This window comes from Dipodomys ordii, unplaced genomic scaffold (genome assembly GCF_000151885.1).
Source record: "Dipodomys ordii isolate 6190 unplaced genomic scaffold, Dord_2.0 Scaffold134, whole genome shotgun sequence".
Lineage (NCBI taxonomy): Eukaryota > Metazoa > Chordata > Mammalia > Rodentia > Heteromyidae > Dipodomys > Dipodomys ordii.
Window position 1 is genome coordinate 5,021,644 of NW_012267350.1, and position 26,527 is coordinate 5,048,170.

Below are 26,527 nucleotides of genomic sequence, written 5' to 3' on the forward strand. Positions count from 1 at the left end.
GTCCAACTTGAAACCTAGAGGACCATGATAAAGACATTAAACTAGAAAACAGTAACCTGGCTTCTTTTAAAGTAATAGGTAGAAATTTTACTGTGCTTTATATTTTGCCAATAGTTAATGCTCCTTACTTAATCCTTGTAACTCTAGGAGACAAAAATAAGGAAACAAAGACTTAATGCAATTGTGACTCCACCAGGGTTTTAAGGCATATGACAGTGAGGTTTGAACTTGAACTGTGTTGGATTTTGAAAGAAATAACAACCTTCTTTCACTGTACCATCCTAGAAGAGGTGACCTTAGGTAACCCATAGCCCACATTACAGGTAGTTGAAAAGTTTAAATCCCATTTTTAGACTGGGAAATGTTGACTCATGCCTATAATCTAGCTACTCCAGAGGCTGAGATCTGAGAATCACTTCAGAGCACCCTGGGTAGACAAATTCATGAGTCTCTGACCTCCAATTAGTCACCAAAAAACCAAGTGGAGACATTGCTCAAGTGGTAGAATGCCAGGCTTGAGCAAAAAAAGCTGAGTGAGATCTCAAAGACCCAGAGCCCCAGTACTGGCACGAAAAAAAAAATCCCATTTATAAAACCATAGAAAAATCTATAAAACAATGAAACCTGAGAAACACAAAAGAACTTATTTCTCATAGAGAAATAAAGCTTCAACTCACAAAGTAATCTTATGTTCCTAAAGCTGAAACTGTAATGGCAGTAGTCGTAGCAGAATACACAGGGTTTTGCTCTTGTCTGCAGAGGGAAGTTATCCAAAATTAACGTCCATCCTTGTTAGAAAACTGTGCAGGGGCTAGAGGTGCAACTCAGCCCCACTTAGCATGAGGGAAGATGGGAGGACATGGATTCAACCCTCAATACCCACTGCAAAAATCAAAATAAGAGCCAAGGGCCATTTCTTTCCACGTGATTGGCTGTAAGGAATCATTGTGCTGTTCTTTAAATACTTAAATTTTGTGCCAAATCACTCAGCTGCTTGCCCTTGTGTACTTTTTAACTCTACAAGCAAGATTCGTATTACAGACATGGACATCTTTGATATTCAAGTCAAATGAGTTTTTATTCAGTAACCTGAGATTAATTCTTGGTCATAGATAAGCCATAAAAATCAATCAATAAAGAACTGAAAATTAGATTAATGATACTCTATTTGAACATAGTGTATTTCTAATGATATTTCTACAGCATACTGTGCCTGTGTACTCTTCCTCTTCCCCCCTCCCCGACAGATTTGCCTATGAATATTATAACTGACTTGTGCCTCACCTTGAGTCAGAGGACTCAGAGTTCATTTTAAGTCAGCTATTAACCTCATGAGGAATGTGAATCCTTGTGAGCTGTTCCATTTCCCATCTCTACAGTGACTGAACCTCAGCCCAACTGAAATGCACCCAAAAGTGGCACCCACTTGAGACCCATTAGTAAAGTAGAGCAGGGTATAGGGACAGATACTTTCAAGAACAATTAAAGAAATGATTGATGACTATGCTGAACATATGAAACCTTCTTCACCAGAAAATTGCAGTCAGGATTTGAGACATCTGAGAATTCCCAAAGATGCAATTATAATATAAGGTAGAAATAGGAAAATTAGCCTCGCACCAGGGACTCCTGCCTATAATCCTAGCAACTTAGGAGGCTGAGGTCTGATGACTACAGTTCAAAGCCAGCCCAGGATGGAAAGTCCATGAAATGTCCAACTAACCTCCAAAAAGCCCAAAGTGAAGCTGTAGTTCAAGAGATAGAGCACTAGCCTTGAGCAAAAATGTTCAGCGACAGCCCCTAGGCACTGAGTTCAAGCCCTAGGACTGGCACCAAAAAAAAAAAGAGAAAGAAAAAAAGAAAACTCAAAGTTGTGAAAGGGAAGCAGAAGCAAACACGCTAACCACAGGAGCTTATCTTAATAACTGTCGTAAATGTTAAATTTTGGTTTGAACTTCCTGAAGCCAGGGCAAAAAAGGCAGGGGGAGGAGTCAAGGAATAGAGCAGGTCATTAGACTCTAGCTGTATTTGACAATATAATGGATGGACATGGTTTTTGTTGATGGCTTCATATAGTAAAGGCAGGATGGCCTTCTTGTTTGTGGCTGTAGACAGGCCCAAACACAGTATAGTTGTGGAGAGTCTGCCAAGAGCCAAACTCATGTTTTCCAAGGAGCACGTTTTCTGGTGTTGAAATGTGATAGCATGCTAGAACTGAAAGCCTTCAAAGGATTGGATAGCTGGCGTGCTAGCAGCTGAATGGAGGAAAGCATTTTCTGCCTGACGTCTGTTCTTCATCAGTGGGCTCCATTCAGCATACAGGTTGTGTGCCAGGCACCTGTGGGCCCTAGCTACTCAGGAGGCTGAGATCTGAGGATTTGTGATCTGTGCTTTGAAGCCAGTCTGATCAGGAATATCTGTGAGACTTTTAACTCCAAATAACTACCAAAAAAGAAAAGTGGCTCAAGTGGTAGAGCTCTAGCCTTGAGCAAAAAAGCTCAGGGACAGCACCCAGGTCCAGAGAGGGAGGGAGGGGAAAAGGAAGGGAGGGAGGGAGGGAGGGAGGGAGGGAGGGAGGGAGACAGGGAGACTTCAGGGAGAGAAGCAAGTTGGATGTTATCCCCCATCTCAGTTACCCAAAAGCTGGCTTGTGTGTGGATGGGTGGGTGTGGGTATGGACATCATGGGTGTGATGTATGTGGGAGTGATGTGTGTGGGAATGAGGAGAAAACCCTGTGTTTACCTGATGCCTAAGCACAAGATGGAAGGAACAGAAACCTGAGATAATATTCAGCTCAGTTAGGTTAGATGTAATGTCTTTCCCTTGCTAAAGTCTTCAGTAACAAAAGATTGGCGAAGAAATTCAAAGTTCTATCCTTCAAAAGGGAACCCATACAAGCTAAAGACCCCTCTTACTAGGAGAGTCTGAGCCTGTGACTTTAACAATTGAGAAACTTTGTTGCAAAAATAAGACAGTGAGCTAGGTTACCCAGCCCACAAGACAATAATTGTGTAAGCCCAGAGTCAGGGGTAATGCATGTACTCCTAGCTACTCAGATCTGAAGATCAAAGCTGAAAGAGGCCAAAAGCTTCCATTTGGCCAAAAGAGTAGCAGACTCTAATTGACGAGATCACTTCTGTGTATATATTAGATGTACTGCTTTTACATTTGATTGGATCAGAAAGCAGTTTATGCTGGATGCCATATTGAATATGAGAAAACTGAACAAGATGTTCCCACTCACTTGTATTTCCAACGCGATGAGCCCTTCAGGAGTACATAGGAAATGCTTAGGGCTCACAGAGAACTTTTCCTGAGAAAAGAACATCAGAACTAAGTTCTGAAGTATTCCTTCAGTGGGAAAGGGGTAGGGGTAGAGAGCTCCATACAAAATAGGGGATAGTAAGTTTTTTTTTTAAAAAAAAAAAAGGCCAGGCCAGGCTCTGGTGGCTCATGCCTGTAATCCCAGCTACTCAAAAGACTGAGATCTGAGGATTGTGGTTCGAGGCCAGCCTGGGCAGGCAAGTTCGTGAGGCTCTTATCTCCAATTAAGCACCAGAAAACCAGGAGTAGAACGATCAAAGTGGTAGAGTATTAACCTTGAGCAAAAGAGCTCAGGACAGCACTGAGGCTCTGAGTTAAACCCCATAATTGATTTAAAAAAAAAATTCAGAAATCCAGGAGAGTCTAGCACTTTGTAGAATTTCAAGTTGTTCAGTAAGATCAGGCCACAGAGGAGATAGAGCAGTGGGAGGCAGAAGAGGTCAAGCCCAAGTCCTTCAAAGATGGAATAATAGAAATGGGAGAATGTGCTAGGTGTTGGTAGTTCACGCCTTATAATCCTAGCAACTCAGGAGCCTGAGATCTGAGAATCAAGATTAGAAGCCAGCCCAGGGAGGAAAGTTCGTGAGACTCATTATCTCTGATAAACTACCAAAAAAGAAAGTCCAAAATGGAGCTGTGGCTCAAATAGTAGAGTGCTAGCCTCGAACAAAAGAAGCTCAGGGATAGTGCCTAGGCCTTGAGTTCAAGCCCCAGCACAAAAAAATAAAAATAAAAAAGAAGAAATAGGAGAAAGAAAACAAAATTTAAAATTATTGTAAAATACAAAATGTAGGTAGCAAAAATACCCATGTTAAATTCTTCTGTAAAGAGCAGCGAGATGTTTACCCATGACGAATAGGAATTACTAACATGTCTCACTTGTGACTTTGGGTACCTGGATATGTGAGGTTTTTGTCCTGGGAGGGGCATTTCTAAACTTCAAGTCTGGTCATATCCTCCCAGGGGAGGAGATGATGCAGAATCTGATCCTGCCGCATCTGGCTGCATTTTGCAGTCCTTCCATGCAGAATAGCAATTGGCACAGGAAAAGGCTTGCAGAGCCTTAGAAATGAATTGAAAGGGTCGTCTCCCTTGAATACTGCATTTTCTTGGCGGCCAATGCATTGCTCACAACTATACTGTCTTTAGTAGCAATGATAAGACAAAAAGCCTGGGGCTTTAACACTTCAGTCTCCTTCCCCATGAACCCCATGGAAGCCTTTCATCAGGCAACTCAGAAAGCCTGTGTTAAGTGCAAATGCAGCCCACACAGTTACAGTGACCAGAGTTTCCTAGCCTTGCTTAGCAAAGTACAGCCTGTAACATAACAAAGTGGGCTCCCTATCAGTATGAAGCCAGCCTGCAGGCCCAAGCCTCCCCCAAAATGCACTTCCCATCCATTAAAATGCAGGCACAAACTAATAACCAAGTTTCAATGAACATTAACCAACATAGTGTTATCTTTGATGAAGAAAAATAAACCCATTTTAATTCTATTTTTATTATCTTGAAGGAGTTGTACAAAAGGGTTACCGTTCAACAAATCAGTTTATAACTATAATGCATCTTGACCTATCACTCCTTTCATCATTCTCCCCCATCCCTCCATAAATCCATTTGATTCATGAGACTAATAAATACACAGTAAGTCAGCTTTTATTTTCTGAGCACTATTGTCCATCCTTTAGCAGAAGAATAATGTGTCTTACTTATCCACTTTATCATATTTAATAGTACTCTGCCAAAAATTTGAACCAAGAGTGTGACTTTTTCAGTTGTGTAAAATTTGTATAGTCTCGTTTAAGTTATTTATTTCTTCTTTTAAGTGTCTCTCATTTGTTTTCTTTTCCACATAGGCACTGAAGGTCCTGAGAACTGCAGAGTTTGCTCCTTTTGTTGTTTTCATTGCCGCACCAACTATTACTCCAGGTTTAAATGAGGTAAGAGTGAATCCATTCCCCCCCCACCCACAAATAAACAGATTCTGTGGTAAGGATCCATGTGTGTTGAACACACAAAACCAAAGCCCCAGAGTCAAGTGTGGTGTCTCATGCCTTTAACCTTAGCCTCATCGGAAGTAACCTTAGCCTCCTAGGAAATAAGGATAGGAGAATCAAAGTCTAAGGTCATCCTGGGCAAAAGCTGAAAACTCTATCTGAAAAATAGAGCAAAAAGGACTATTAGGTTTGGTTCAGGTGGCAGATTGCCTGCCCAGAAGGCTCTGAGTTCAAACCCCAGCACAACCAAAACAAAAACAAAAACAGCTCTCTCCCCTGTCATTAAAACAACAAAGTGAACCTCTGATTTATCCTTGATTCTGGGCAGTTCACTTTTCAGAACATGAGATTCTCTTTCAGTACTCAGAACTTAGCAATGTAGTTCTTCTAGATCAGAATCATTAGACAGATTCCAGACTTTGTCCCAGCACAATCTGAAGCAAATCAACCCACATATGCAGCAAAAGAAAGTTCTAGGGGAGCAGGCTGTGAAATCCAATGCCCAGTGAATCAGCCTGTAGCCTTATCAATAAATCTACATCTAAAGTGCAAGGGTAGCTGGGTGCTGGTGGTTCACACCTGTAATCCAAGCTACTGAGGAGGCTGAGATCTAAGGATCACGGTTCAAAGCCAGGCAGGGGAAAGAAAATCTGTGTATCTCTTATCTCCAGTTAATCACCAGAAAACCAGAAGTGGAGCTATGGCTCAAAGTGGTAGAGCACTAGCCTTGAGCAGAAAAGCTCAGGGACAGCACCCAACCCCTAGGTTCAAGTCCCATGACTGACAATAATAAGAATAAGAATAAGCATCCTCGTTCTCCTAGAACAGAAATATATCAGGTGTCCCCGTACCCTCTAGGTTGCCAACCCACTTCCTTTCAGGTAGGGTTATGCTAAGACAACAGAATTCCCCAGGGGCCAAGAACTGCTTAGCCTGAAGAGAGCTGTAAGGAATCTCTAACCTTTACCAGGCTATCTAGTTTCTCTTTCAGGTCCCTGAAGACTACCAAACCCATAAGTGAGTTTTGTCAGACTGAAGGTATCTCTCAGTAATAAAACATTTGTCTAGCATGCACAGAGGCCCTGGATTCAATCCCAAGTATTACAAAAAGGGGGTGGGGGAAGCAAGCCAAGTATTGATGGTTCACACCTGTCATCCTAGCTACTCAAGAGGCTTAGATCTGAGAATTGCAACTTGAAGCCAGCCCCTGTGAGAAAACTGTGTGAGACTTATCTCCAATAAACCACCGATAAACTGGAAGTAGATCTGTATCTCAAAGTGGTAGAGTGCTAGCTTGAGCAAAAAAAAAATGCTCAGGGACAGTGCCCAGGCCCTGACTTCAAGCTCAAGGACCAGCACATGCACACATATGAAAAAAATAGAAAAATAAAAAAGCTCTGACCATTTGCAAGCCAACACAGGTCAGCAGCTGGCAGAGAGCTGGTGCCCTCAAGAGTTGGCTGCACCCTGCCTATCCAAGCCCTCCTATTGCTGGGCACACAGGGCAGCCTCATTTGTCTGAGCAGGGTAATAATGCTTACCTGCTGTCAGTTTCTTAATTAGGAAGATACTCCTGTACAAAATCATCCTGAAGACCATTGCTTTCTTGTGTTCTAGAAACCATCAGAGGAGTCTTGGCTGTGTTCAGCAAATGCTGACCTAAACTTACAATTCAGTTAAATCATGGCTCAAGAATTCTCCCTTTGTGTGCCTTTAAGGACAGTGAAATATTTAGCTTTACCTATATTATTCATATGTTGTCATTATTCTTGTCATTTCATTTGCAAAAGGCATATTCATTTGTAAGATTCTACTTTCCCATCTTCTCTGATGCATAGCATGTTTGAAACTCTACATTGTGGTTAGCTTTTATCCTTTGGTTGCCATGTATTTTTCTTGAATTATCATCTTTGCTTTGTTTTTGTTTTTACCTGTTTTCTTGCCCTTTTGCTAATTTTCCATAGCTACCAAAATGGTGCAGAAAATTGCCTGTAAGTACCAGCTTAGGAGGTGATGAAATACAGCCTTGTAGAATGTAGACATTTTGTTCCCACAAATCCTTGCTTTTGCTGCTAGAATAAAGGCATTCTGTTTTCACTGAGTTAAACCCTGCTCACATGTGAGTCAAGCACGCAGGCAAGCCGTTGTAGAGGCAGAAACTGACAAGTGGAGCTTCATCTTAAAAAAGCCATAACAGGGAGCTTTGTTTGTCTGTAAAAACTACATTTAAAATGTGATGCTCCCAGCCATAAATTTTCTAGAATGTTTTCATCAGCCCAGCTTTCTGAGCCAATCATAAACTCTGCTAGTGGGTTTGGAAGACCAAGCTGAAATAGCAAATCAAACCCCCTAGCCCAGAAAGTGGTTTCATAGAAACTGTGCCTTCTCTTCCTGGGGTCCTGATAGGAAGCACGCTCATCTTTGGGGGAGGGTAGATGCATGTTTGTTTCAAGAGGGGAGCTGCACTGTGGGTTTTTTTTGTGTGAAATAAGAGGCATAGTGAAAATACTGTGCTTTTCCAGTGCAAGCAGAATGTGTATATATAGAATGTCAGAAGATGATTAGTAGCCAAGGTCTTGCTGACACTGTGGTACTTAACATTGACATTCAAAGTATGCCATGTCCTGCTTTGAAATTCCTGTAGAAGATGACAAACCAAGGTAGGACATTCACAGGTCACCATGTCCTCTTAGGAGAGCTTGAGTTCCTGGTTGTTCTCGAGTCTGCCAGTCCCCACTGAAGGGCTGGCATAGAAAGCAAGTGTCTTCATTTCCCTTCAGATGCCTGTTGCAGAGAATTGCACCCACACAGATGAGGCTTGCCTGGGCCCTTTGGCAGCTTCCATGGGAAGTGTCTTGCCAATAACAGAAGGGCCTCAGAGAAAAAGAGGAAGGATCTTAAGCCATCACTGGGTACATAGTGTTCCCAGCCCCTAAAAACACCATGTCTTGTATTTTCTCTGGAGATCATTCTTTGTCATCCTGGGGCTCCATCTCTCAGAAGAAGTGTCTGGTCTGTTGATTTAATATAAATTTAATACTTACAAAATTCATTCATGGGTCAAGCATCAGTGGTTCACTTTTTAATCCTAGCTACTCAGGAGGCTGAGATTTGAGAATCACAATTCAAAGCCAGCCCAGGCAGGAAAGCCTGTGAGACTCTTCTCTCCAATTAACCACCAAAAGGCTGGAAGTAGAGCTGTGGCTCAAGTGGTAGAATGCTAGTCTTGAGCACAAAAGCTCAGGATAGTGCCCAGATCCTGAGTTTTCAAGTCCCAGTACTGGCACACACAAAAAATCGGCTAATAACCAGTATCAATTAGCCAAGTGTTTGTCTTTTGACCAGCATTTACTAAGCCCTCACTGTGCAAGGTATCTTGCCTAGCACAAGTACATAGCAGTGACACAACACAAGATCAATTATGGAGATAATTGATAAACAGATATTTAAGACTTACTTCATGGCCAGCCTAGACTATGCAGTGTTACACTATCTGCCAGTACATGTTTATATTTACCCTTGTGTACATATATGTAAGACTCAGGCTAATAGTTCACCTGTGATGTATTTGGCTAGTACCAGGGGGGACCAGGTAGTTAATTGGACTCCCAAAGTTTACAATTGGAATTTGACCTTTGGGGGTTCAATACAACAAATTGATTCATGAAAAATGTAGAAGCAAAGCAGGGCACTGGTGGTTTATGCCTGTAATCCTAGCTACTCAGGAGGCTGAGATCTGAGGATCACAATTTGAAATCAGCCAGGGCAGAAAAGTCCCTGTGAGACTCTTATCTCTAATTAACCACTATAAATACCAGATGTGGACCTGTGGCTCAAGGTGGTAGAGAGCTAGACTTGAGCAAAAGAGCTCAAGGACAGCACCCAAGCCCTTAGTTCAATCCCCACGACTGACAGAGAAACAAAAAAATGTAGAAGCAAAGCCAGACACTGGTGGCTCATCCTAGCTACAAGAGGCTGAGATCTGAGGATCAGAGTTCAAAGCCAACCCAGGCAAAAAAAGACTGTGAGACTCCTGTCTCTAATTAACTAACCCTCTCCCCCCCTCCTCCGCCCAAAAAAAAATTGAGAAGTGGAGCTGTTGCTCAAGTGGTAGAACATTAGCCTTGAGCACAAAAACCGTAGCATAGAAACCATAGCCAGACCCCTTCATTCAAGCCCCAGGACCAGCATACACACACACGCACACACACACACAGAGTGAGAGAGAGAGAGAAAGAGAGAGAGAGAGAGAGAGAGAGAGAGAGAGGAAGAAAATGTAGAAGCAGACCTGCTCCCAGTGAAACAAGACCCCAATTTTGAAAGAATTTTTGGCAAAAGGCAATCCTCACAGGCCAAACCTGGGATCCCCAGCTTTGCTGTGGTTTAGGGGCATGTCCTTCTCCATGGCAAGCCTCCCTGCATAGAGTTCAACACCTTCTCTTCCTTCTTAGTTGTTCTCTTGGGAAATGGCAAGGCTGTGTGAACAGTGCCATTTGTCTGGCCATTTTCCAAGGCAGACCAATTTTCAGGAAATTCCTCCATAGCCAGTTGCTGTTGTGTTGGAGAAATGGCCTTATTACAACCATTATTTCTAACACCCAGAAAGCTCTTTGCCCCCCCCCCAGCATCTACTACTGTTGAATGAGGGCCATTATATGTAATTGAATTCCTGGAACTTGCTGAACCTTTAAGTAGAAAAAAGGGAAAATGCAATTTAATTTGTTTTCCAAAGATAAGAGCTTATTGGTATCAACACAGCTGGGCCCCAGGTCCATCTCCAGTAAGCTTCAAGGACCCAGAGGAGGGAACCAACAGCTCAGGCCTTGCCATGGTAACCCTCCCATCCAATAGCAGAGTGGCTCCTTGTAAACCTGACTGGAAGATATGAGGGAAGAACCACTGTACCTGGAAACCCACATCTCAAGTGGCCTCACCCCAACTGGCTCTGGGGACAGGCACAGCTAGGCCCGAGTGGCGCCATGTGTTTGTGAGCGTGTCTGTTCTGTTTGTTGTGGAGCCCCCTGTTGCATGTCAAGCAATCACACCTGCCAAGTAGGATTTCTACACCCCTCCCCTCGCCTCTTGTGTCATGGAGCCACTTTAGCCTTATGGGTCTTCCTCTTGCTACACTTGTGGCATGTCAAGGTGTGTGGCCTTGACTGTTTCTGACACTTGGGACAAGCAAAAGTGTGGAATGTGAAAAACAAATTCCAAGCCAGGTGCTGGTGGCTCACGCCTGTAATCCTAGCTGCTCAGGAGGCTGAGATCTGAGAATGGCAGTTCGACGCCAGCCCGGGCAGAAAAGTTCGTGAGACTCTTAATCTCCAACTGATCACCAGAAAACTGCAAGTGGTGCTGTGGCTCCAAGTGGTAGAGTGCTAGCCTTGAGTGACAAAGCTTAGGGACAGCACCCTGGCCCTGAGTTCAAGCCCCATGACTGACACCCGCCCCCCCCCAAAAATCCAACTGACCTCTGTCTTCTCTTTGTTTTCCCTTTTTCCCATGTCCACCCTACCTGTACACCCCATCCCCTACCTCATAGGATGAATCTCTCCAGCGCCTGCAGAAGGAATCGGATATCTTACAGAGAACATATGCACACTACTTCGATCTCACAATTATCAACAATGAAATTGATGAGACAATCAGACACCTGGAGGAAGCCGTTGAGCTCGTGTGCACAGCCCCACAGTGGGTCCCAGTCTCCTGGGTCTATTAGGCCTCTCCCCCAGATATCTGAGCATAACTGGGAGCCACCTCATACATGGAAAAGCCTCTTTTGTTATCGGCCTTGTGTCAGCAGGTCATGGTCCCTAGAGACTACCTAGTTGTAGTGTGACCTACATTTATAATTATTGTCATGTCCAAATAGGTAGGAGGAGAAAAAAAAAAACAATTACACACTAATTTAAAGAGACAGTATCTTTTTTAATCAGTTCTCCTAAACTTTAATAAAATGTATCTTTAAATGTATGTATTATTCAATCCTTTGGAATGTTATATTTTTGGAAATCATAGCTTTTTATTTCCAAGGCCCCTAAAAACTGCACAAAAAATAGATGCTGCTTTCTATAATCTATTTTAATAATAATAAACAATGATTCTGTTACCTTGACTGGGGGTGGAACACTACATTCTTTTTAGAGTCTGATTTTATGGATTGGAAAAATCTCTTTCTTTCCTTTATTTATTTGAAATAATTAGTCTAGTGATTACAAAACAGTCATAAATTTTTAAAGGCCTTTTTTCCTCTCTCTTTTTTTTTTTAGAATAGTATTTTTTTTAAGTCCTTTATGTAACATCCAGATAATGTGATACTGTCTCTTTGAAGCACCCTGTAAACCTTTTAGAGATTTGAAGTTGGGTCTTGACTCTTAATGCATGTGGACAGTCGCGAGCGTTTATGCTGTCGGTGTGTCTGTGTTGGACAAAACAATCTGTAAATCTACAGCAAAGTACATTCCGTTCACGGGGCACACCCAGGGGAATAAGAATAAAATGCTATTATGACTAAGTTGTAAACCTATGCACATCCCTTGCATTTCGGGCAACTTTATAAAAAAAGAAAAAGAAACTGATTTTTATTAATAATAATCATGTAGTGAAATGTGTTTGTAATTTTGTCTCAATTTAATTTGTTGTAAGGTGGGAGGGGGAATCGCTGGTTTTACCATTTCAGATCTGTGTTGTCTTAAGAGTATTAACGTTTTACTTAAGCAAAGAAATGAGGATTTTTAATCTGTATGTAATTGTTTTAAAGCACCCATTTTAAGAGAAAATACTGTGCAATCGAGAAACCAGTTTAGGCATTTGCTATAAACTGAATTATTCCAAAAGAATAATCTATAACAGCCCTGTAAATCCCTTTCAAATGATAACTAACGGGACAGTCTGACCAATTTTTTTTAAATATACTTCCTTTTATGTGTTCAATAATTAAATGCCTTTGGCTCCTTCATTTCATGTTAGATTGTTCAGGTTTCCAAACCAATAATCTTTCAATTTTATAATTTGTTAGATGCTTGTTGACCCATCCAAGGCCCAGGAGTGAGTTATTGGTTGGCTGGGCCATTTGAGCAGCCTGATTGGGCACAGCTTGAACTATGTCATCCTTACAAGGCCACCTGTGGTCTCTCCTCCCTCTTGCTAAATTCCTTGGCACAGGAGAGTCATCGGTCCTTCTTGCTCTAGAGACATTCACCATCTCATCCCCCTGCTGAGAGGTCACATTCTTCTTTATACCAGACATCTGGGCTGGGGTTCCCAGACTCTTTGCCAGAGACCAGTAGACTGCTTTTCTTTAGTGCATAAGGGTATGGGGCACTTAACATTAACTTGATCCTCAAAAGCACACAGTGGCTTTCGTTTCTTGTGGGTTAGATGGCCTCAGCAGCATCTTATGCCTTGGCAGGCTCAGCCGCTCCTCTTCAGGGGCCAAACAGAGAAGGCCTTCTTGTGTATTCTTACCTTCTCTACCCCCCCCCCACTACTTATATTAAACACACTGATTGCTTCTCTCTGATATCTGTTTTTGTTCATCCCAGATGAGTCTACAACTTACTAGCAAAATGTTGAGTGAACTACTTGTGTTGGGACCCTATGGTAGGGTGATAAGACACCCACCAGAGACCAGCTTAACAGTGGGCTCACCCTAGTTGCCTAGGGCTGTGTTAGGAAAGATCTCTAATCGATGCCAAGGCCAGAGTCATTCCTGCAGTGGCACTGACAAAAGGCCAGGTTTTTCTCCATGTCAGTGTCCACTCTACCTCTTTTCTAATGAAGCACAAAGAATGCAACCTGGAAAGTACAACTGGAGAATGCAAATGTCCTGCCCTCTGGTGGAAGTCCTCCTGTCCCTCCCTGCTTGCCCTTTAAGACCAAATGTCCAGAGATGCTGACAATGCCTTTCTGGAGCCATCTACCATCTTCATAAAGATGGGCTGAGCAGAGGAGGAGGAAAGTGAGGCCAGCTTAAATGCTTGTGGCCCCAAGGACAGAGAGGCACAGTGACACTCAGACTTTAGCTTTTCTGCTCTTGTTCTCTGAGGCCCCCAAAAGCACACAAGCAGCTCCCCATTCCATTCCACTAATGCACTCTCCTCTAAAACAGTGTCTTTATGACCTAGCCAAAAAAAAACCATTTCTGAAGTCAGAGTACTTTCAGTATATGGCTGCTATGTTACCATGCCCCAAGTAAGCAATCAGAGGAAATTGCTAAAAGCTTCTTCACTGCCACAATTCCATCAACAGAACAATTTCTTTCCCTTTTAAAGACCAGAGTAAATGATTCAATTACTCAAAATTTATCAGTGGTCAATTGAAACTGTTGAAGAGCCACATTGAGAGTTACACACACACACACACACACACACACACGAATCCTATTCTCCATGGGGGGGGTGCAGTGGGAGAGAGTGTTTTGATCTGTTGAGTTCTTGGTTAAAAAAGACTGAAATGTCCCGATTTTCTAATCATAGGGCAGTAATTACTTTGCACAGGCAGCGTATTCCATTTTAATGCAAAAGAAAAATGTCACTCCATTTAATTTATCTGGAAGTTTCCCAGGGTCAAGATAACATTGTAGCTTTTTTAACTACAATTAAATGTATCTCCTGTCAGGTGGGATGGTTTAAAATATCTGCTCAGAAAGGCAGCAAAATGGTTGACCTACTTCTTTGCTATTTGCATTCTGGAAGTGCAATCCCAGTCGGTCCTATTGATGTCGAACACGAGTTTCCCCACTCCAGGAAGAAATGCGGGAATCTGGCTCCCCTTCCTCGGGGTCCAATTCCTTCTCCCTCTGCTGGAGCCAGCCAGGGCCCAGCCTTCCTTTGAAGTTCTAGATTCTCTTTGTCCAGTCTTCAATGTCAAGAGCTCTTTTGTTTTAAAAATCACTTGTAGATGTTTCTTTTCGAAAGCTTCCAGTTCATTCCTCTTAAAAGTTCAGTCAATTGAGCCATCCTCCAAGAAACAGCATTATGAAGAAGCCCAATCTGGGTTCTGCCCCTTTAAGAATAAGGCAGCTCAGAGCACGCTCTTGTGTCTCATTGATGTGAAGTCTTTCTGTTTGTTTGTTTTAATCATTTCTGCTCACTTTCTCAATGGAGGGGGAGGGGCAAAGTTAAGCTTAGCTTGCCACTGTTCAGCTTAGCTTGCCACTACCAAGAAAACAGCTTGGCTAGTACATTCTTTTTTAAAAATGCCTCCTTGGAAAAAAGAGAAGGGGGTACAATACAATGAATACCCTTTCCCCCCCCCAAAAAAGCCCTTAAAATCCTCATCCCTCCTTGCTTTGCAAACTTGTGGGCATCTAGTGGCTTTTGTTTTTTCAGAACTGGGCACAGTCTAAGTCCATCCTCTCACCAAGGGCTTACAATCCTAAAGCTTATGGTGGCCTGTGGTAGGTTAAAGGCCCCTGAGTGCATTTCCTTTGTTCCTGCAGCTGATTAATTCTTCTCTTAAAAGATGAACTTGCTCCGCACTGCAGCTGACAGAAGGGCTACAACTCCAATCATCACTCCTTTCATTTGATGTGGTTTGCCCTTTTCTAGTATCTTTAGAAATAGGGTTTCCCTCTCTGCTGGGTATTCTCTGGTTACAAGACCATTTGAGGGGAGGGGTGCTTAATGCGTGACTGGTTCTTGCCAGGCTCTCACACCTCTGTTTGCCTTAAACTTGGAGCTGTGGGAAATGTCAGATTGCCCAGCTTCGTGCTGTTCAGCTGTCAACATCCATCCAGGGAAGTGGGGAAAAGGAGAAGAGACTGTTCTCTGCCATTTTCCCATCTGGTCTTTGCCCTGTCGCTTTGGGGCCACAGCACATGGACGCACACATCCCCCCCACACCAACAGCAGTGACAGGAGGGTAGTACCATCTCTAAGACAGTCACCCCCCCCTAAGTCTTAACTCTTGGGGGAGAGGGAAGAAATCCTGACTTCCCACCACCTCTCACCTACATCAACTCCCTTGAACCTGTGCAAATGGACTGAGCAAAAGAAAAATGAAGTGACCTCATTTCTGCCCCCCTCCCAAGCACAACTCCCACCTCTCTGCATGTGCAGAAGTGGACAGCTTGGCTACCACTTTGGGGTGAGCTTCATTCTTTCTGCTGTGCCATGGAGGAAGTTTGTGCCAGTGATTTTCTTTTTTTCTTTTTTTAACCAAGGGAAGCCTGAAAGAGACGGGCTCTCTACGCAGGACAATCTCTATGAAGGGATTTGTGCTTGGGAGCAGAAATGGGCACTCCTCCAGAGTGAGTGGGCTCATCTATATTTCTTTCGTTTGGATGAGACCAAGAATTAGGGAGGTTGATGGAAATAGGACTTAGCTGTCTGCAGAGGAGTTGCTGTGGTGCAGGTGGGTGGTGCACAGGCCAGGTCGCCATTCAGGCTCAGTTCTGGGGTGATTTTGCATAAAGTTTTGCCAACGTGTTCTTTTTTTTCTTTTCTCTGTATGTATTATTGCCTTTTTATAAAAGGTTTTGAAGTATTTGTCTCAGTGATTAAAAAAAAAAGAGAGAGATGTTCATAGTTGTTGTATAGTTCAACCATATCCGATTGTAAGTATTTGCAGGGTACAGCAAAGCCTTAGCTTGCAAGAGGAGCCGAAGGGGTTGGAAAGGTTCGGATTCTTTGTAAATGTCCTGCTTTTCTTTCTCTCTGTGTGTATCTATTTACATGCCTTAGCACTCCCTCCCATCCGGAACCCTTGCCCTGTCGCCGGACCAACCACAGTGCTGGTGCCTGGCGGGCACTGTATAAATCCAAACCCTAGTTATCTTGTGTGACAGGGGAAGAAGAGAAACTCCATAGTATTCTTTGTAGAATATACATACCTGTAGGATGCTGTGTACGGGAAACCATAGCATTGGGCTTTTGTCATTTCAAAGTTGGAGAAATGTATGAATAAAATGTATAAAACATGAAAAGGCAGTTGTCTCACATTGTAGGCCAAGCAAGCTTCGGGGAACACACAACATGAAGATCAGAGGAAGAAGAATGACCCAATTTCTAAAACTCCTGTCAGGTGGGTGCTGGTGGTACACACCTGTAATCCTAGCTACTGAGGAGACTGAAATCTGAGGATTGCGGTTCCAAGCCAGCCCAGGGAGGAAAGTCTGTGAGACTTTTACCACCAGTGAACCACCAAAAAGCCAGAAGTGGAGCAGTGGCGCAAGTGATAGAGTGCTGGCCTTGAGCACAAAAGTTCAGGGACAGTGCCCAGCCCCTGAGTTCAAGCCGCAGTACAGGCATACAAAAAGAGCTCTTGTGGACTTCTACAGGGTTATGTTTCACATACCTCCCCATAAAGGCCCAAAGAACAGCTCCCATCCTACCCCCACAGAGATGCACCTCCCGATTCCTCTTGTCCAGCCTAGAGGTCATCATCAGCCAGCTGTTAAACACTGCATCCTCACAGCAGTTTCATACATTTGGATGCAGATTTAAAATAGCTTTGGATTTTTCTTTAAAGGGAGGGAGGATCCACGTTGTGGCATCTGCTAGAAATAGAAATCTAAATTGGTGTCAGTGATGTAGGCGGCATAGCTCAGAAAATATGGCTTTTGTTTGATGTTCATATCGAAAGCCATAGGAGGGAGCTGGCCCCAGGATTGACATTCTTCCTGATAACCTTTGCAGTCTTATGGTTTGATTTCATCTCTGCCTAGAGTCTGCGACATGGCCCCTGACGTGCTACCCCACTTGTCTAGTTTGCACTCTACTTTTCTGTCTTTGCATCCTGCTCACTCCATAAAGGGCCCACGTCCCAGGCACTCACCTGGCTCACTTTAAGGAAATCCATATTCAGGAACCATAAATACAAGTGATTATTTACTCAAACCTTCCACACTAGTAAAAATATAGACAAGAGGATAGAATGCATTTGGACATGACATAGCAAGCCCTTTCATTCAGAAAATCAGAAGTGGTCTTTCTGCAGACTTCTTACCCTTGATGTACGGGAGACAGAAAGCTTTACGCTTTTTCTGGACTCTGTGGTTTATTTTGTATATGTATGTATTGCCAGTACTAAGGCTTGAACTCAGGACCTGAGCATTTTCTCTTAGCTATTTAGCATGAGGTAGATAGGTGTTATACCACAGCTCCATTTCCTGCCCGGGCTGGCTTTGAACCGTGCTCCTCAGATCCCAGCCTCCTGAGTAGCTAGGCCTGAACCACCAGTGCTCGTTTATTATCATCATCATTACCATTATCATTATTGTTGAAGTGCTAGGGATGGATTCCAGGACCTTGTACATGCTGTACCACTGATCCCCCAGCCAAGTTCATGATCTTTTAAAACACATCCAACAAGTCAGTATTAAGCTGGTAGAAATGAACATATTTGTCTACATTTTTTCCCTGTTGACTAACATAAGTTAGATAGGTAAACACTAGGTATCATGCCACCAACTCTACAGTTAAAACTGGTGATCTGTAAAATGAGAGCCACAAAGCTGGATGCAAGTAGCTCACGCCTGTAACCCTAGTTTCTCAGGAGGCTGAAATCTGAGGATCACAGTTTGAAGCCAGCCTGAGCAGACCAATACAGAAACCCTTAACTCCAATCCACCAGAACAACAACAACAACAAAAATGGATGATTCGATTGGGAGAATGCCAACTTTTAGTGAAAAAGCTAAGGGACAACACCCAAGTCCTTAATTCAAGCCCCAGTGCCAGCACGTTAAAAATAAAAATCCACAAGAAGGGGCTGAGAATGTGGCTTAGTGGTAGAATGCTTGCCTAGCAGGCATAAAGCCCGGGGTTCAATTCCTCAGTAGCCCATAAATAGAAGGGAAAAAAAGCCAGAAGTGGCACTGTGGCTCAAGTGGTAGAGTGCTATCCTTGAGCAAAAAGAAGCTCTGGGACAGTGCCCAGGCCCTGAGTTCAAGACTCAGGACTGGCAAAGAAAATATCAATTAGGCCATATTTTGCCAGGCACGGGTGACTCACACCTGTAATCTTAGCTACTCAAGAGGCTGAGATCTGAGTATCCAGGTTCAAAGCCAACTCTGGGCAGGAAAGTCCATGAGACTCTTATCTCCAAATAACCACCAGAAAACGGGAAGTGGCACTGTGGCTCAAGTCGTAGAGTGCTAGTCTTGAACTGAAGAGCTGAGGGACAGCACCCAGGCCCAGAGTTCAGGCCCCATGACTGATAAAAAAAAATCCACAAGACTGTTGCAGGGTCTAAACAGAAGGTTACTCAATATAATAAGCTCCCAGAAAGAATAATCTAGTAGAGAAAACTAGAAAACTAGCAACTCAATCAAACTAGCAAACCAATCAAACTAGCAACCCAATCAAAGGGAAGGGGTGCTCCAGAAGGTGTCAGCTATCAACAAATCCCACATGGACATGGTGCCTGAGATGGGGACCTTGATGATGGCAGGTGGTGGTGCTTCCCGTGACTATTCATTGCGTTTTGGTCACTCGTGAGGCTTGAACTCAGGGCTTGGGCACTGTCCCTGACCCTCTTTGTGATCAAGGCTAGCGCTCTACCACTTGAGCCACTGTGTCACTTCTGGCTTTTGAGTGGTTAATTGGAAATAAGAGTCTCACAGAGACTTTTCTGCCCAGGCTAGCTTCAAACCATGATCCTCAGATCTCAGCTTCCTGAGTAGCTAGGACTATAGGCTTGACCCATGGACAGCTAGCAGGTTGTTTTTCTTTTCACTGTATTTTTGGTCTTTTCTTTTTTGGTTCCGGGGATTGAACCTATGACGTACTTGCTAAGCAAGTGCTTTGCCACTGAGCTCATTCCACTTCCTATTGTTAAAGCATTGCCAAAGACAAAGAAATGTAAGACTGGGAAAGGGGGGAAGAAGCCAAATCCTCCATATTTGCTAATGATATCTACTGCATTCCCTGAAATTCTAAAGAAGTCAACTGGACAGACATGTGTGTCCATAAAGAGCATGATGGAAAACACAGAAATCAACAGTGTGCTTAAGTATTTACAATAAACTTAGGAAGTGAAGTGGCAAAAGATAGACCATTTTTGACCACAATATGATTTTTAAAACATTAACAAAATAGCCTGGCACTGGTGGCACACACCTGTAATCTTAGCTACTCAGGAGGCTGAGATATGAAGATAGAAGTTCAAAGCCAGTCCAAGCAGAAAAATCCCAAGAGACTCTAATCTCCTTAACCACCTAAAACCAGAAGTGGAGCTGTGGCTCAAAGTAGTAGAGCATCAGCCTTGAGCAAAAGAGCTCGGGGACAGCGCCCAGACCCTGAGTTCAAGCATTGGACTTGCACATGCAGGGAAGCGCGCGCGTGCATGCACACGCGCGTGCACACACACACAATCCTAGGGCTATATGTGCAAAGATGAATACAAAAGATTCAAATGAACAGAAATACTTGGTTTTGTCACCACTGGGGCTTGAACTGAAGGCCTATGTGCTCTACTAATTGAGAGATACTCCAATCTTTTTGTTTTAGTTCTTCTTCAGATAGATTTCAACCTTTTCCCCAGTGCTTGTCTTAGATGAAGAGCCTCTCTTTTGTCTCCCATATAGCTAGAATTACAGACACAAACTATCAAGATATCAGGACTAGCCCTAAATATATTAACGTGATCAGTACTTTCCAAATTAATGTTCAGGTTTAATACAACACAAATTCAAAATGCAAGTAATAATGGCTTTGGACTTGTTTTTTTAAGAATTTTTTTTGGGGGTCTGGTTGTGGGGCCTGAACTCTGGGCTTGGGTGCTCTCCCTCACCTCTTCAGCTCAAGGCTAGCACTCTACCACTTGAGCAACATCACCACTTTCGGCTTTTTTCTTTTTGTTTATATGGTGCTGAGGAATCGAACCCAGGGCCTCATGCATGCAAGGCGAGTGCTCTACCACTGAGCCATCTTCCCAGCCCCAATGGCTTTGGACTTTTACAAAATGAAAAAAAAAACAGAAAAATGAAAAGAGGTGGGAGGGACAATAAATGAAGGTGAGTAGCCCTTCCGGATATAAATCTGTTCTCAAGCTAGACTCAAGACATCGTGCACCAAAGTTATTTTGGGCCAAATTAAAGAGTTAACTATTTTTTAAAAAAGTAAATGGCCGGGCACTGATGGCTCATGCCTGTAATCCTAACTACTCAGGAGGCTGAGATCTAAGGATCATGGTTCAAAGCCAGCCCAGGCAGTAAAGTCCATGAGAATCTTATCTCCAATTCATCACAGAAAAAGCCAGAAGTGGTGCTGTGGTAGAGTGCTAGCCTTGAATCAAAGTAGCTCAGGGACAGCACCCAGACCCAGAGTTCAAGCCCCAGGATTGGCAAAAAATAAAGATAGTGCATTAGGAGAAAATATAATTAGGTTGTCAGTGAAAGTCTGGAAAAGGAGGGTTTTTTAAGTGTATATAGGAGAAACAAGTCACAAAGAAAATTGATCCTGTAAAAACTACAACTTTTTACGTGAAAAAGTTTTACATGTCAAATTGGAGATAGGAAGACATGTGCAGCAAATATACAAAGCAAATATAGCCGGCCACTGGTGTCTCTTGCCTTTAATCCTAGTTACTCAGGAGGCGGAAATCTGAAGATCAAGGTTTGAAGCCAGCTAAAACAACAAAGTCTGGGAGACTCTTATCTCCAATTACCCACCAAAAAGCTAGAAGTGCGGCTGTGGCTCAAGTGGTAGAGCACTAGCCTTGAGGGAAAAAAGTGCAGGGACAGCCCCAGGACCAGCTGGAAAAGAAAGAAAGAAGGAAGGAAAAGAAAGAAAGGAAGGAAGGAAGGAAGGAAGGAAGGAGAAGGAAGGAAGGAAGGAAGGAAGGAAGGAAGGAAGGAAGGAAGGAAGGAGAAAGAGAAAGAGAAAGAAAGAAATTGTATATTATTTAAATGAAATAAAACTAAATGAATTTAAATGAACTAAAACCTAAAAAAGTTAAAGGGTGAAGGAGAAAGAATATGATCAAAGTATTTCATATTCATGTACAAAAATAGAATAATGAAACCTGTTAAAATTATTTTAAGTCCTGGAGGTATGACTTCAGTGGTAGAGCTGGCGAGCTGTGAGTGACAAAGCCAAGAAAGAGCATGCAACATTGTGTTCAAGATCCACTACCTGAACAAAAAAGCCACTCATAAGAAATTGTTTTAAAAAGAGAGAGGGGAGGGCTGAAAGGGCACTGAAGTAATGATTTGATCAGGGTGAGATATACACATATATGGAAATATCACAATGAAACCCCTTCATGCAATTGGTATATGTTAATTTTTTAAAGCCGATTTTATGGGCTGGGAATGTGGCTTAGTGGTAGAGAACTTATCTAGTATGCATGAAGCTTTGGGTTCGATTCCTCAATACCACATAAACAGAAAAGGCCAGAAGGGGTGCTGTGGTTCAAGTGGTAGAATGCTAGCCTTGAGCAAAAGAAGCTCAAGGACAGTGCCCAGGACCTGAGTTCAAGCCCCAGGACTGGAAAAAAATACAAAACAAGTTTTAAAAAGCCCTAAAACCAGGGACTGATGGCATGTGTCTGTAATCCTAGCTACTCAGGAAGCTGAGATCTGAGGATCATTGTTTGAAGCCACCCTTGGCAGGAAAGATCTCCAATTCACTACCAAAAAGCAGTAAGTGCTCAAGTAGTAGAGCACTAGCCTTGAGGGGAATAAAACAGCTCAGGGACAGCTCTCAGGCCCTGAGTTCAAGCCCCAAGCCTGGCACAAAACTCTCTCTCTCTCTCTCTCTCTCACACACACACACACACACACATGCAAAAGCCCCCATAAACTGAAAAGATTTCAGGGAATGGAAAAAATAAACTGAAAAGATAAACCACAGACCCAGCACATTAACTGACAAGGAATTCACTTCCAGGATTTATAAAGAATTAAATATTACTTCTAAAAGGAAAAAAATGATCAAAGGTATAAACAGGCCATTTCAGAGAGGATCAGATCTCTCTAAATGTCTTTATTCACATAAATAATCCAGAAAACCAGAAGTCTGATAAGACTTTAAAGTCTGAATAAGAGATTTCACATTCTATTAATAACAGACTATGTAATTTGGACCAACTTTCAGTCTTAAGACAACTAAAAACAGCCGATTCAAATATTAAAAACATCTGTTTGGAAAATTGTAAATGAACAAGATAAAGAATTACTGGAAGAACCAAGAATTTGGTGCCAAAAAGCAGGGAGGGAACATTCCAGAGGAAGGAGTCAAGAACCCTGCCAGTACTTGTGGAAGCTTATGGGTCAGGGGTAACTGCTGAGGTGACAAGGGCCCTGAAAATTTCTCTCCTAGAATAAGGGGTAAGTAGAAGAAGAGGATGCTTACAGCAATGGGTCAGCTTCAAATCAGGTCCTGGGATAATTTGAGGTGAGTCCCGATTGCTTATGCTCTAAGTATATCTCAGAAGAAAATGTCATTTGCTGGGCACTGGTGGCTCATGTCTGTAATCCTAGCTACTCAGGAGTCTGAGATCTGAGAATCAAAGTTCAAAGCCAGCCCAGGCAGGAAAGTCCAGAAGACTCTTACCTCCAACGAACCATCAGAAAACTGGAAGTGGTGCTGTGGCTCAAGTGGTAGAGCACTAGCCTTGAGCTGAAGAGCTCAAGGACAGTGCCCAAGCCCTGAGTTCAAGCCCCACAATCACCACCAAAAAGAAAAAGATAAAATGTCACTTATCTTTGGAGGAAGTTAACAGCTTCCTTGGTCTTTATTAAATAGTTCCTACAAGTGATTTAACAACCACAATCACTGGAGCATGACAAGGAAAATAATATAGGCACATAAACCAATAGATGGCTACATCTGTATATACAACTCACAATAATGTGTGTGTGTGTGTGTGTGTGTGTGTGTGTGTGTGTGTGTGTGTGTGTGCTGGTACTAGGGCTTGAATTCAGCATCTGGGTGCTGTCACTTAGCTTTTGTGCTCAAGGCTGGCACTCTACCACTTGAGCCATATCTCCACTTGCAGCTTTTTGCTGGTTAATTGGAGATAAGAGTTTCCAGAAATTTTTCTGTCTGCGCTGGCTTTAATCCAAGATTCTCAGATCTCAACCTTCCAAGTAGATAGGATTATAGACGTGACCCACCAGCACCTAGCTGTGGTCAAAGTACTTTATCTGCATGTATGAGAATAGAACAAAGAAACCAGTTGAAAACTGTTTTAAGGAAGGAGGGATGAAGAAGAATGATAGAGGGGTATATTGTATGCATGCATGAAAATATCACAGTGAAAACCCCCTTGCACAACTATGTATGCTAACGAAAAAAATCTTTAGCTGAGTACCAGTGGCTCACACCTGTAATCCTAACTATTCAGGAGACTGAGTTGGGAGGATGCAGTTCAAATCCAGCTCAGGTAGGAAAGTCCATGAGATTCTTATCTTCAATAAATTACAAAAAAAAGCCAGAAGTGGTGCTGTTGCTCAAGTAGTAGAGCACCAGCCTGAGCAAAAGAAGCTCAGGGACAGCACTCAAGCCCTGAGTTCAAGCCCTAGGAAGGGAATGCACACACACACACACACACACTTTAAGAAGAAGATCTATTAAGTCTACACAAGGTATGTATAATTAAAAGGGGGAAGAAAAAAGATCCAAGCAGTCATGGTGTTCAGTCCTCAAAGTAACCCTGGATGTAGGTAACACTATGCCCATTTCATAAATGGAAAAACTGAGGGTTGAAGCAGGTAAGTCCTTTTCTTCAAGGTCATTTTATTTTTTTGTTTGGTTGGTTGGTCTTGGGGCTTGAACTTAGGCCTAGGCACTATCCCTGAGCTTTTGTGCTCAAGGCTATCAATCTTCCACTTTGAGCCACAGCTCCACTTCTGGTTTTCTGGTGGTTAATTGGAGATGAGAGTCTCTGGGAGCCAAGCCTCAGTGGCTCACGCCCATAATCCTAGCAACTCAGGAGGCTGAGATCTGAGGATCTCGGTTCAAAGCCAGCCCAGGCAGAAAAGTCCATGAGATTCTTAGCTCCAATAAACTAGAAAACTGGAAGTGGTGCTGTGGCTCAAGCGGTAGAGCACTCACCTTGAACTAAGAGCTCAGGGACAGCGCCCAAGCCCAGAGTTCAACCCCACGACCGACAAAAAAAAGTCTCCTGGACTTTCCTGCCCAGGCTGGCTTTGAACTATGATCCTCAGCTCTCAGTCTCCTGAGTAGGTAGGAATACAGGTATGAACCACCAGCACCTGGCTCCAAGGTCACTTTCTTTCATTTGTCTGTTTGTCCCATATATCTTGCAGAAACTGCTTGGTATTCTCCATGGGGATAGCAAGATGGTCATAAGAATGGGGTCATTTGAGCTTCCCAGCTGGGACCTGGGGAAGGAAGGGGAGGCACATGGAAAGTGGCAGGGATTGCCTGGTGAGCAGGAAAAGCTATATCAAAGCAAGACAGAGAGACCCCAAAGGGTTGCCCAAGGTTAGCCCCTTGTCTTCACCCACACTCATGCACAAACCAGGAGAGCCTCTCTAGGCCTTGGGACATGGCCAATTCAACCAGCATAGCCCAAAGCCCAGCCAGAGTTTGCTAAGGGTGTTTCCCTGGAGCAGGAGTGTCCAAGTTTTAGGCTAGATGTGACTGGAGAGGGAGGTAGCTTGCTGTGCATGCACACTATGGTCTTACTGGTGGAAGTTATCCAACTGGCCTCTACTGCCCTGGGGTGCTGATCAACTTGTAGTAGTCTCTCTTTGCCACTTTGAGCCACAGCTCCACATCCAGTTTTCTGGTGGTTTATTGGAGATAATAGTCTCAAAGACTTTCCTGCCCATGCTGGCTTCAACCACGATCCTCAGATTTCAGCTTCCTAGTAGCTAGGCTTACAGGTGTGAGCTACCAGTACCCAGCTTTAATTTTCTTCTTTCTGTAATAATAGAAATCCAATTTATTTTGAGCTGGGTGTATACCCTGGTTTCTCTTCACACACACACACACACACACACACACACACACACACACACTTCCGCTTGGTATGTGACCAAATAGAATAAAAATTGCAGTTCCCAGACTCTCCTGCTTTTTTGTTTGGTCATGTGACAAGTTTCACCAATGGGATATGAGCACAAGGGAAGATGCAATATTCAGAAATGAATCTGTTTCTGTGACAGAACTGGGGCTTGAACTCGGGCACTGTCCCTGAGCTTCTTTTGTTCATGGCTATCTACCACTTGAGCCACAGCTCCACTTCTAGCTTTTTAGTGGTTAATTCATGATAAGAGTCTCACAGACTTTCCTGCCCTGGCTGGCTTCATACCATAATCTTCTGATCTCAGCCTACTGAGTAGCTAGGATTACACACATATGCCACCAGTACCCGGTTTCAGAAAATGTCCCTAATATTCCTTCTGACTAGCATATGGATGTGTTAATTGGTATTCTGACAGCCCTCACAGATTATGACATGACTGTGAAACTAGAAATTAAACACAGCCAGGTGCCGGTGGCTCATGTCTGTAATCCTCACTACTCAGTAGGCTAAGGATCAGAGTTCAAAGCCAGTCCAGGCAGGAAAGACTGTGAGACTTTTATTTCCAATTAACAACCACAAAACTGGAAGTAGGGCTGTGGCTCAAAGTGGTAGAGCACTAGCCTTGAGCAAAAAAACTCAGAGACAGCGCCCTGGCCCTGAGTTCAAGCCCCATAACTGACAAAAAAAAAAAAGAAAGGAAAAAATGGAAATTAAATGCAGTGGATTAAAACCTATGAGGAATCTGAGGCTCTACTTTCTAACCCTCAACTTGGTTGGTTTGGTTTTGTTTTTTGGTCAGTACCAGGAGTTTGACTAGGTTGGCTCAGTGCTGCTGAGGTATGCTTCTAGCCCTGTTTTCTGCTGGTTAATTTCAGGATAGGCTCTTGCAGACCGAGGCAGGTGTCTGAGCCACCACTGCTTGAGGTTAGGCATTCCATCATCACTGGTGTGACAGGTGCACCCACCACATCCAGCTTTCCCCACACGTGGACTTCTTTTGCCCAGGTTGGCCCTGGAACCACAAGTCTCCCAATCTCAGCCTCTCGCGTAGTCTGGGCTGGCAGGCATGTACCACTGTAGCCAGCTATGGATTGAGAAGGGGGAGAGGTCTCACAAACTTTTCTGCCCAGGTTGACCTTGCACTATGATTCTCCTGATCTCAGCCTCCCAAATAGCTAGGATTACAGGTGTAAGCCACCAGCACGCAACTTTTCTGGTATTTATTATTGTTTGGCTTTTTAAATTTTTATTGTTTTATTTTG

At 43.3% G+C, this 26,527-nt stretch overlaps 1 protein-coding gene across 4 annotated transcripts in view; it reads left to right on the forward strand.

Moving 5' to 3' along the window:
• The window catches only part of Cask (calcium/calmodulin-dependent serine protein kinase (MAGUK family)), a 343,930-nt gene extending 331,672 nt beyond the window's left edge, over positions 1-12,258 (forward strand). For 3 of the 4 annotated variants that reach the window (XM_013030852.1, XM_013030855.1, XM_013030853.1), the window contains 2 exons: positions 5,182-5,265; positions 10,865-12,256. In XM_013030852.1, the coding sequence (XP_012886306.1) occupies positions 5,182-5,265; positions 10,865-11,041 (261 nt within the window). In that variant the 3' untranslated portion in view covers positions 11,042-12,256. Of the gene's footprint in view, positions 1-5,181; positions 5,266-10,864 lie in introns of all 4 variants that reach the window. The other variant, XM_013030854.1, reaches the window with a different exon arrangement.
• The last annotated feature ends 14,269 nt before the right edge of the window (positions 12,259-26,527 follow it).